This window comes from Oncorhynchus tshawytscha, linkage group LG11 (assembly GCF_018296145.1).
Source record: "Oncorhynchus tshawytscha isolate Ot180627B linkage group LG11, Otsh_v2.0, whole genome shotgun sequence".
In the NCBI taxonomy this organism is placed as follows: Eukaryota; Metazoa; Chordata; class Actinopteri; order Salmoniformes; family Salmonidae; genus Oncorhynchus; species Oncorhynchus tshawytscha.
In genome coordinates, this window is record NC_056439.1 from 33,391,453 (window position 1) to 33,404,168 (window position 12,716).

At 45.9% G+C, this 12,716-nt stretch overlaps 1 protein-coding gene across 3 annotated transcripts in view; it reads left to right on the plus strand.

Annotated features, from left to right (window-relative positions):
* LOC112261798 (latent-transforming growth factor beta-binding protein 2) overlaps positions 1–12,716 on the plus strand; it is a 148,842-nt gene that overhangs the window by 130,456 nt on the left and 5,670 nt on the right. For 2 of the 3 annotated variants that reach the window (XM_024437411.2, XM_024437410.2), the window contains 5 exons: positions 3,138–3,260; positions 3,961–4,089; positions 11,091–11,225; positions 11,444–11,578; positions 12,477–12,686. In XM_024437411.2, the coding sequence (XP_024293179.2) occupies positions 3,138–3,260; positions 3,961–4,089; positions 11,091–11,225; positions 11,444–11,578; positions 12,477–12,686 (732 nt within the window). The remainder of the gene's footprint in view (positions 1–3,137; positions 3,261–3,960; positions 4,090–11,090; positions 11,226–11,443; positions 11,579–12,476; positions 12,687–12,716) is intronic. The other variant, XM_042330032.1, reaches the window with a different exon arrangement.

The following is a 12,716-nucleotide window of genomic DNA, read 5'->3' on the forward strand; positions in this document are numbered from 1 at the left end:
CTTCTGCTGGTCACAGGTAGGGACATGGACCTGAAAACCAGTTAGTATCTGGTGTGACCACCTTTTGCCTCATGCAGCATGACAGACACATATCCTTCGCATAGTTGACCATGCTGTTGATTGTGGCCTGTGGAATGTTGTCCCACTCCTCTTCAATGGCTGTGCGAAGTTGCTGGATGTTGGCGGGAACTGGAACACGCTGTCGTACACGTCGATCCAAAGCATCCTAAACATGCTCAATGGGTAAATGTCTGGTGAGTATGTAGGCCATGGAAGAACTGGGACATTTTCAGTTTCAAGGAATTGTGTACAGATCCTTGCGACATGGGACCGTGCATTATCATGCTGAAACATGAGGTGATGGCGGCGGATGAATGGGACTACATTGGACCTCAGGATCTCGTCATTTCCATTGATAAAATGGAATTATGTTCGTTGTCCGTAGCTTATGCCTGCCCATATCATAACCCCACCTCCATCATGGGGCACTCTGTTTACAACATTGACATCAGTAAACCATTCGCCCACATGACACCGTACACGTGGTCTGCGGTTGTGAGTAATGTTGGATGTACTGCCAAATTCTCTAAAATGGCATTGGTGGCTGCTTATGGTAGAGAAATTAACATTAAATTCCCTGGCAACATCTCTGGTGATAATTCCTGCAGTCAGCATGCCAATTGTGCACTCCTTCAAAACTTGAGACATCTGTCGCATTGTGTTTGGTGTCAAAACTGCATATTTTAGAGTGGTATTTTATTGTCCCCAGTACAAACTCCACCTGTGTAATGATCATGCTGTTTAATCAGCTTCTTGATATTCCACACCTGTCAGATGGATGGATTATCTTGGCAAAGGAGAAATGCTCACTAACAGGGATGTAAACACATTTGTGCAGAGAATTTGAGATAAATAAGCTTTTTGTGCATATGGAAAATGTAGGGGATCTTTTATTTCAGCTCATGAAACATGGGACCAACACTTTACATGTTGCGTTCAGCAAGAGTCAGTATCATTTGTGACACACCCATCCTCTCTATGGGGATGTCCTTAGTGTGTTTCAGTCATGTGGATTTGGAGGAAATGGGACAGTTAAATCTCCTGTTCAGCTGTGGATGAGTGTCAGTCTAGGGTGATCAGTGGAGAAGGGGACTGTCTGAACACAGATGGTTCCTACCTCTGCATCTGTCCCTATGGATGCACCACAGAGGGAAACGGCTGCCAAGATGAGCGAGAACAAGCTATAATGCTGGGATTATAACTAACTACCAACTGGTTTGAATGCATTACCACAATTAGCACGAGCCACAAGTTCCTCCTGTCTGGGTAAGGACAGACAGTGCATGCAGAGGGCAGCTTGTACTCCCTGACCCTGTCTCTCTCTGGGCTGACCCCTTTCCCCCTTGCTCTCCCCACAGCTCCAGCTCCAGTTAGGCAGCAGGGATCAAACCCAGCCATTTACTCTAATAGGCTATTGCCAGACATCAACAGTCTCACTGCTCCTCCTCTTTCACCTCCAATTGACCAGGTTTTATGTCATTCCAGCCGCATCCATTGCCCTGGTCACACCAGAGAGAGAAATGCTGCTCCTGACTGTTGGCCAGAGCACTAGCTAGCCTTTCACTGGAACTTTCTGGAGCATTAGCTGTCAAAATACAGAGGAATGGAGCACTCTGGAAGAATCAATATGAAAGGAATGTAACTTCGGCTAAAGCTGCATATTATTGATTCTGGCCTGTTTTACTGCTGAGAGGTATCGAGCATTAGCGTAACCTGAATGACAAATCATTGGGCAGTACACTGAGCATGTTATCATTGTGAAGCAGGCAAGCATGGAGCAAGGCCACTCTCTGGAGGTGGAAGATCCTGGAGAGGGCTATAGTGGGTGAGGGGCCCATGGTGCGAGGGGACTGGACCTCTTCCAGGCCATACGTACCCGGCAGGCTAGGCAGCCCCTCCCCAGTGCCCTGTGATGATGGCTGGGCTTTCCCTTCAGTCTGCTGGGCTGTGGCCATGTACTGTAGCACCAGATATCATCCACAATAGTGAGCAAGGCAGGTCCAACCTGCACTCCCCTGGCCCTCTGCCACAGCAAATATTATCCTATAAATCAGAGGCTGGGCATATATATTCAGGTCGTCTGCCATTGTGTGTGCAGTGCTGACACAGTGAAAGCCAGGCCTCTCTGCCATTGGCCCTGCAGGGAGAGGAGAGGGGGTGCATGGGAAGGAGGGGTCAGGTGAGCCCGAGTGGTTGGCCTTCTGGTTGGCTCACAGGTGAACTGGCTGGATGGCTTGCTGCTTACAGGGCTATGGGCGCTGGTACTGTCTGGGACATAACCATGGACAGTGGACTAACCTCAATAAATCATAAAGATGAACTATTAATCACTAGTCAATCTAGTATAACCTGCCATACAGCTCTGTTTTAGATAAATCATTGCTGTAAATGTTTGTATCGAATCACATGGCTATTAAACCGGAACATAAATTGAGGTGCTGTCCCATGCTGTTTTCAGAATGTTTTGTTCCCTTTACCTCTACATGTGTTTACTGTCTACATTGAACAATTTGTCTCATTATCAGCCCTTGGCAAAATATGTTTTATTTTTATTGCTTTTCTGCCTTGACCCCACTTATTAGGCTATTCAGTCCAAATACCTTGTAAGTTGTGTTGTAATGTGGCAATTACACCAATCTACATTTAATCAAGCATATAGCCATCATTATATGCTTTTTACTAGTCGGAGGGAATGTTCCCAGACCAATAGCTAGGTTACATACTGTTTTCATATTTTGCCAGTACCATAAAGTGTTCCAAATGGACAATGTATCTTATGCTCAGACAAGCCCTTGATTGCAGACATGTATTATTTTTTTCATGTTAAGAGAGAATGAGATTCTCGGTGGCTGACTGATTCATAGTACACCAAAGAAGAAAATACGCCATGACTTTCATAAACAAAGAACACTTTCTTTCACACTGTCCTCTCTTCTTATCTCCATTTCTCTCTCTCTGTGTCTCTCTGTCTCTGTCTCTGTGTCTTTCTCTCTGTGTCTGTGTCTCTGTCTTGCTGTGTCTGTCTCTCTCTCTGACTCTTTCTCTCCCCCTCTCCTGCTCCTCCTCTTTCCCTCCAGATGTTAATGAGTGCAGTAAGGACGGCGTGTGCTCCCATGGCCAGTGTCTCAACACAGATGGCTCCTACCTCTGCCTGTGTGAGGCTGGCTTCAAGTACTCTGCAGACACAGCTGACTGTGAGGGTAAGAACACTCTACCAACTTCATAACTCCCTCACTCTACCCACAATCCACTGCTTCTGCCCCAGCTGAAACACAGCGTTTTCACAAAATTTCAGAAGAGTTAATAGAACATTCCGGTCCCTTTAGACCAGAGTCCGCCCTGTGTGTGAAACGTTTTTGTAACGATTGATTATGTAGCTGTAGTCAATGCAGTGTCAATGGTGACATTCCCTCAGTGAGAGTCCAACTATGGCCCAGAGGCTTTCCTCGGGCTGTATTCTTGCACCACAGGGTGCTCCCTGTGGCTGGAGCTCTGCTCCCCATCTTCCCTTGGGGAGTATGAATCATCCCATTGTGGGATGGAGGTGTTTCTCCCTCTGGAACGTGTCCCTTTGCTTCTTCACAAGTTCTTCGGTTCCTGTGCAAATATTGTTCTTGGCCATGCCCAGTGTCTGCTGCTGAGCACTGAGGACAGCAGCACCACAGGCCTCCTGGCCGGGCCTACTCATGCTGGGGAAACATTGTACTGTGAGGAGTGGAGGGGGAATTGGATTGGTGATTGAGTGAGTGTGTGTGCATGTGTGTGTGCATGTATGACATAAACACATGGATATCTCAGGCCTCCTGGCCGGGCCTACTCATGCTGGATATCCATGCTGCTGTGAAGGGTGAAGAATAGGAATGATGTGTGTATGACATTAGTACATCTTTCTCTCCACAGATCAGAACGAGTGTAAGGAGTATGGTAGCTCGGTGTGTGGCATCTGGCTCTGTGAGAACACCATTGGCTCGTATCGCTGCTTCATGGGCTGCCAGCCTGGCCTGTATGGACAGGACAACCCAGACTGTGGTAAGTAAGTGGACCACAGGCCCTGTGCTTAGTCAACAGGCAATGTACTTACTTAGTGGACAACTGAAGGCACTTGAATATCAGCCTTACTGCTCATTTACCTTGGGCAGTTGTCTGAAAGAAACACTCTGCGTTGTCTCGGTGGCCCCCCTAGCCCACCCCCATCCTACAGAGATACTGATATCAGCCTGGCACTCGCACACAAAAGGCTCATGTGAATCAAATGCTATCAGGTGCACTCAGCCTTCCTGGTCAGGGGAGCAGAGTGAGGGGAAATGGGCCCTGAAATTGGGCCACTTGATAATAGGGCCAGGTCTCATCCTCCAGACAATGAGGCTAATGGAGGTTTTTTGGCAAGGGCGATGGGTATAACCTGATCGCCACTGTTCTCCTCTCTAAGTGGGGCAGGGCTGTCATCTGATGGGACATACGGTGCACCCCACCCCTCCCAGCCAGCCTTTGCCCTCCTCATGCCATTGCGACAGACACCCAGTCGGGTGGTCACCTGGTATGGCCTGGGAGGGGTGGAGACGACCGACACATCTGGGTCTAACATCTGTCCAACAACAACAAAACATCCCTGTCTCCATGACAACAGAAAACAAGCCCGCCTGTGTGTTAACTGGCAAAGACAGACCATCAGTCTGTGTATGTGTGTGTCTATGAGAGATTGACATAATTTTACTATATTCAGAAGAGTGTTTGATTAGTGCTGGACCATGCCCGTTTTCGAAGCAGTTTGTATCGGCGGTGGCTGGCGCTGTTGTTCCCCTCTGCTGGTAAACTTCTCAGTTACCGACAAACATGAATCAAGTCGGTTTTAGAAGAAGCATAGCTGACATTGAACAAAAACATACAGGCCAAGAATTTGCTCTTATCAAAATGGCTTCCAAACAGGCAAGGCCAGGACTGAAGGGCAGAGTGTGATAGCATGATCTACTGGAATGATCTAGTGAGCCCCGGATGGGGCGGACTGAGAGAGAGGGTGTTGAGATGCATTGAGCACCATGTTATATTCTCATCGCCATGACTCTTTATTTGACTCAGACTGGAGAGCGGAGCGGCAGCACACCGGGGCCGATGACAGAGCCTGGCTTGGTGTGGCCCTCTCCCCTCGGAGGACTATGATGTTGTGTGGCTGGATCCCATCATGGAGGGGCCTGTTGTGAGAGGTGGCCAGATCCAAAACAGCTGCTCACAGCCTCCTCACCTCTGTTTTACCATTTAGCGTCAACATGGCCCATCCTCTGCTCGCAGAGGCTCAATTCAATATAGTCTGAATAAGTTCTGTGATGTAAATACGTGCAGATGGTAATTGCATTAGGGCCCCACCGGGTAGCCATGTTGTTGTGTAACTGTCTCCTCTTACTTATCTAACCACCAATAAGGTTTTTCCACAGCAGCTTGACTGTTCCGATCACACATTGTGGATCATGATCCACCACACTGTTTAGGTTGAGCCTGTTAAAACTCAACAGTCCAAATTATAACACCCCAGAGCATTGTAACAGCTCCATCCTCTCTGGTCCAGTCCAGTGATGCAGCCAGCCGTGGCCATCTCTGACCCACTCTCTCTTCACCTCTGTTCTGATGCCAGCCTCCCTCCTCTCTTCCAGGCTACCCAGCATCTCCCTGGGACATACATACAGTACATCCCCACAAAGCATCACAGACATTGACCGCAGAGCTTCTCCTCCCCTCCAGTCCCTGGCCTCAACTCCCTCAGCCTGGGCTGTGGAATCTGAGGAGCAAGCCCTCTCGCCACTCTCTCGCCCCTCCACAGCTCAGCATCTTGCACAAAGGCCACTTGTTCCAAGGCATTATGTGAGGTTATGGGAGATGCTGCCGTCACCCCAATAAAACGTCCGGGGAGGGAGCTCAATTACTCTTAGACATTTTTGTCTGCTTGTAAAAATCATCCAATATTTAAGAAGGCCATACGCTGTAATTTGCCATTTCTCAGAGGGGCGTTGATTTATTTTTACTCCCGGGCCTCCGATGGGGCGGCGGTTGTCTTTGGCTCTGCTCACCACACTCAATTTGTGGCCATAATACTAAATGGGAAAACAGACATTCTCCTCAGCAGAGCTTCAGCTGCCACTTGCGCTCTACCTCCATCCATTGGAGTTGTTCACTCAGCCCTGCTATGACAGTCTACTGTATAGAGTGACGAAGGTAACGTGTTATGTAATCAGATTACTTTCATATGTAGTAAAGTTACGCTGTACTTTTTCAAATTGGGTAATACTATTACAGTTACTTTGTCAAACAATGTTTGCATTACTTTCTGAATTATATCTCTACCGGGCGCATGTTTCCATGATCCGATCTTGACTTGTTTCCTCATTTACTTCTCGAGTAAGCAGAGAAAGGTCATGACTACAGCTGTTATGGTGACCGTATTACCGCCACACCAGCGGTCAAGAGTCATGACCGCAGTCAAATTCCATGTGAGCATTTAGTCATGGTAACTAGGCTTCTCCAAGCTCTGATGCTGCTGATGGTCATTAGTAGCCTATGAAATTTGCTAACTGCCTGGTCCTCAGCACTCTACTGTCCATCTAATCACTGTGACATAAATGCAAATGAAAAATCTGAACACTTAATGGGAGCCCTTCAGCTCATGTTGCACAAAATGTTTATAGGAGTTTTGATGGCCTCTATTAAAAAGAGGAGGATCCCATCAGCTTTCTATAGGCTAGGCCTACTATATTTATTTATCAACTTTCCTAATATTAAACACATTGCTTTGCTTTACAACAGGAGTATAGTCTACCTAGCTGGCATGAATATGAACCATGGGGAAAGTGTCCTCCATTTAAGTGCATAGATTACATATTTTGTTTCCCCTGTTCTGAGACAGGTGCATGATAATGGTCCATTCTAAATCCAAACAAATTTCACACATGTATTATTTAGTATATGTAAAGACAAGATTCAATTAAGAATAGTCTGATGGGTGACAATATTAGCCTATAGTATGTTAAGTAAGGCAAGATAATAATATGCCCAGTGTATGAAGTCGGGCAAGAAACAGGCCATGCATTTTTTTGTGCGACTTTTTGAAATCATAGTCACACACCTCATGTAGCTCAGCCCATAGGCCTATATGTTTTGATATGGTTTGTATCACAACGAAAGTGGCCAAATAACTGAGGATCCCATCAGCTTTCTATAGGCTAGGCCTACTATATTTATTAACTTTCCTAAAATGAAGCACATTAATACGCTTCACAACCGCTGTAGAGCCGAACTGGCATACATAGGCATCCCTAGTCATGACAGCTGCTGTCCATAGAGGGCTTTCCCTTCTAGTTGCAAGTGTGCCCTCTATACATCTCTATGGGTCCGTGTACTTGCGATCTATAACCAGAACTGGCGGCTCAAGAGAAAGATTTTGAATGAAAAGAAAGGAAATCTGTACAGATGCTTGGCTTAAAGTATATATGGCTAATTAAGCAGCCAATATATATAGTGTAGCACTTGTAGACTTCCACAGGAAAGCCGTGCAACAGATGAAAGGGGAAACTAGTGATCAAACATGAGTAAGTAACCTATTTTTGGTAGGGCTTACCTTGCTCCCTCCGACAGTCAAACAGTGAGATTTTTTAATGAAAGTAACCCAAAGTAACATAACTGGTAATATAACATGTTACTTTCCACACAGAATAATATTGTAAAGTAATGTGTTAGTTTTGTTAAACTTAACGAGTAATATCCAACTTATCCCAACACTGGTGAGTACTGTATGAGAAAAGCAGTGTGTGATATTCAATGTGTTGGAAAAGAAACCTGCATCTCATTTAGATCCTGTCTTTCCAGCTGTAGTTCGGCGTTGTGGCTATCAATTTTGTGTGGCTACGGCTTGTCTTTAATAAGGCATAGAGGGCTGGAAATGGTTTGTGGTCACACTGTCTCCTACCTCCCACACTGACTAATGTATGGAAATGTGACGCGTTTCAAAAGACATTTAGCCCGCTGTGGTCACTGTGGTCTAGATGTTGGGCAATGGGCGTGCATACACAGTTTATAAAACAGGGTTTAACCCAGGAGGTGACCCAGGTCTGGCGGGGTCGGGAATGAAACAACGGATGAAACAGGGAAAATAAATATCCCTCCTCATCCCCGACCAATCCTACGCATCAAATAACCCTGGCCTGCATATGGGTTCAATCAGGCCAGGGTTTAACCAGGGAACCAGGAGTAGGGGAGACGTGTGAAGGGTGAGCCAGCAGTCAGCTAGCCTCACAGACCCACCATGTGCTCCACATTACAACACGGCACAGAGACCCCCACTTAACCTGCTCACCTGATCTAGCCTGCACCATTACCAAGCCGGGTTGATCCACACTCAGGAAGGGGCTCCTGGGTCAGACCATTAGGAAGGGGGGTGTAATGGAGAAGATGGCCCTAGATAGCCTGTATTGATAGAGTATGCATTTCCCATAGGCCATCTGGCCTCAGGTATTTTATTAACATGCTAACTCTCTGGCTGGACAGTCAGTCTTAATGAAAGAGTTTAGTATGTCTGTTAGTCCAAGCGTTTCAAAGGATCCGAGTCAAAGACATGGCCATGGAAAGACTTTTAAAGACATTTGGCCCAGACATTTCCCTTGGTCCCCGAGATGATGATTTGATAGCATCATACACCCCACTACATGTAAAAATGGGAACATTGTTTCCATGTTTCAGATGGGTGAAAACCTTTAGGCAGACACTGATTATTTCATGTAGCAGCTGAGTGCTTAGATGACCTTCCTGAGAGACCTCCCAGCTGGCTGCATTACTTACGCTGACCATCCAAAACCCCACTTAAGTTTTTCACATATGCCAAAATGTTCTTCAGTGTTACAGTATACACCTCATCTTACTACAAGTCTGTGGCAAGGCCCCAAAGTCCAAAAGTAAACATTTTAATGGGCAAACGGCTACATGTTTTTGATAATTGCCACATCCAATAGGTTTGTAAACACAAAGTTTGGATTTTGGTGGCTCTTATTTATGTCCCAATGTCAACTTTTGTCTTCATCATGTCAGAGTCATTTGGCTGACATCACTATTAGCACCATCTTCTGGATGGCTTTGCCTCTCCCTGCCCCCTGGACAGTGGGTCAGGCCTCCCAGAATGCACTCCTCTGTAATGTAATAGTAGAGCAGGGCCCAAGCCAAGCCCTCTCCGTCCCTGCTGAATAGATTGCTTAATGCAGTCGCTCTGGCTTACTCTCCTCATTCCTCGAATGATGCAGCATTTATGAGAGCTAGGAGACAGAATAAAAATCTGATAGACAATATGTGAATGTCATTTCATTTTTTCCTCTACAAACCTGCTGACTTATGTAGCCACTGTATTTTCATTTGCTCCCAATTGATGCGTTAGCATGTTTAATAAGACACACTGGGCTACTAGATGCCCTGAAGGTGACGTATACTTTACTACCTACTGTACCTGGCATTATGTCATGCCCATAACGTTGTGACATATAGCGAAAAGAATACAGTACCAGATACTTCTCCATTTCCCCACTACTGTAAATGCCCTGTAAACCATTAGCTTTTGCTGAGTCGGGCTTTTTGATTCTAATTAGAAAAGAACACACACAGCATGTGGCCTCTATCAATGGAGATGTTGGCAGACTTCCCTCAAATTCCTCAACAAAGGTGCCCTTCCAAAAAAAAATGTTTTTTATGAATGTGGCTTTTGTGTGCGTTTTACCCCTGTGTGATCTCTAGGGCAGGGTTTGGTTTTTGCCCTATCACTACACAGCTGACTCAAATAATCAATGCTTGATGATGAGATGGTTATTTGAATCAGCTGTGTAGTGCTGGGGGGGTGGGGGGGTGCACATGTGATAACATAGAGAAGTGTTGTAGGAACATAATAATGGTTGTGTGTCACATAACCTGGTGACTTGGCCAGTGCACAAGCAGGTTAACATTGACCAGTGATCAAACCATATGTTTGTTTTTTTAAACAATTATAATCAGTCTGGCCTCTCTAAGAGTATCTGTCTTTGGCCTCTGCGCTGTGCAATGTACGCCAAGAAATACGAAATGATGTATGTGAGAAATTGCTAACAAATGTTCCCTTAAAACAGAGGGTGGATGGGAATCAGAGCTGTTAGCACTAGTGTTATATGATCCAGTGTTAAGGTCCATACATTCCTCTGCTCACACATTCAATGTACACATAACAAGGTCTTTCCTCTGGCTTCGTTAAACATGCTTTATGATATATGGCTGTGCATGCGAGCAGCTGCACACAGTTGCCAGGTCTGGTCCGCTCCATCCTTTTGCACGCAGAAAATATTCTGAATGAGTCCAGATCAGCTCCCCTGTTTAGATTTCTTGCATGGGACACATTTTTGGAATTACAAATGTAAGATGTCAAATAAAAAAATAGGGAAATTTAGGAAACAATGCGGGCCTGTCAAAGTTGTTGCACTAAATGTGCATTCATTCAAATGTTAGTTACCCGTAGCCGGGTTGACAAAATGTCTCTGAAGTAGCTTATGTGGATGTGCAGGCCCCTCCATGTCTGTAAACCAGTCCCATGTTACATAATCCAAGACCTCACTGGGCCAGAAAGTAACCAACAGGTCACTTCTCACTCCATAGACCCCAGCAGAGGAACCCTTAGATCCTAAAGGCTTCCAGATGCTGGCTCTACTTTAACACAATGTATCCATGCTGAGAGGCAGCCCATACAGACGTTTCACTGGGCTCATTGATGGCCATCGGAGTCAGCAGAATGGATTCAATCAATTGATCTGTGTCCCCCTCACAAAGCTGTACACGATCCCATTCTCCCCCTGTATTCATTTGACATGTTATGATGATGGTGATTGCTATTGCAAGTTTTAGCGGCAGTAGTGTTTATTTTAGTATTGCAACACACTCTCATTAGCAAGCCAGTCATGTGAAATGGTACAGTTATACACATGTAGCAGAGAAACATTGGAATGTGTTATTTTATGCTCACCTTTGGGTGCCCTCTTGTTTAGATATCGATGAGTGTGTGAATGAGAACATCTGTGGGGACCATGGCTTCTGTGAGAACACAGACGGCTCCTACCGTTGTCAGTGTGACCGGGGTTACACCAACCCCCCTGGTGATGCCGGGGCCCATGGCTGTGTAGGTAAGTAACTGTTAAATGATACACTCCACTGGTTAGCATGGTCAGTTACTGTATACAGTACCAATGTGCAGTACGTACTGTATTCATTGTACATGGTGGTATGTGTGTGTGTGAACGTGTGTGTGTGTTTGTACGCACACTTGTGTCTGTGTGTACATGCTTTGTATTCGTGTGTGAACCTCAGTGTGACTTTAACCCCTCTCTCCCATTCCGTGGAGACGTGAACGAGTGTGAGATGAGCACAGCGCTGTGTGGAGAGGCCCTGTGTGAGAACGTGGACGGCAGCTTCCTGTGCATCTGCCCCAGCGACAATGAGGAATTTGATCCCATCACCAGCCAGTGCCGCCCGCAGGGTAACAGCACACACAGGGACTTATGGGACTTAAGGGTTCGTCCTATCGCTGGGGGATTGAATTTTCACTGTCTTCACATCTGGGGAATAAATTGCAGGAAAGAACAAATTGCAGAAAAACTATTCCAGCTATCCTTTACAGAATTGATTTGCTGTGCTCAGAGAACAACTCACTCCAAATTCTCCCTCATGGTCAAATCTTCCCCAGTCAAATTCCCCCGAAGACATACAAGGATAAGGTATAGCTATTGGCAAAACTGCCATGGAAAGATCTCTCTCAGAAACACTAACAGTGTTCACTGTAAACAGATTACTGAAATAAAGGTCAAGCTTACCTTGTCTGTGACATTGGCTTGTCTTTAGCTTGACATGGGCATGAATACACAGACGGGACATATTTACATTAATAAGCAGCATGCTCTCGACGGGGATGTTTTTGTTCTCATTCAGTATTAAACCCCAAGTATGCCTTGTGTACTTTGACCACATTTGGCTTTTGACGTGTGCTAATCAATCATGTCAGAATGAATGGTGTGTTGATTCCCATGCCAGTGTTTCCATTTGGCCATGCCCACTGCTTAACTGTGAATGCCTGAGAGCATGTCTGTGGATAAATGAGCAGCTGAAGGTACTCCAGCCTACTGCCTGCCTGCCCTACTGTAAGACATGGTTCTCTTGACCAGGGGAAATAGTGGCACTCATTAATACTGTTAGATGTGGGGCTAATTAGACTGACTGATTCTCACTGATATCATGATGGCAATAAATATGATATCTAGTGGTAATAGATGTAGTCTTTACTCTAGTAATTCAACTAGTCACAATGTATTCTGCAAATCCCCTCCAATTATTCCTCTCTGCATCTATTTCTCTTCATGAGTGGTCTGATTGTCCCACAGCAGCTACAGATGAAGATGCTCCTCCTCATCCTCCTAAGCCAGCCTCACCCACGGAGGAGCAGAGGAAGGAGTGTTACTACAACCTGAACGATGCTAACTTCTGTGACAACGTGCTGTCTCGCAACACCACCAAGCAGGAGTGCTGCTGCACGGTGGGGTCCGGTTGGGGGGACGACTGTGAGATCCACCCCTGCCCTGTCCCAGGGAGAGGTAGGCTTACGACAGTATGATTTGGGACTG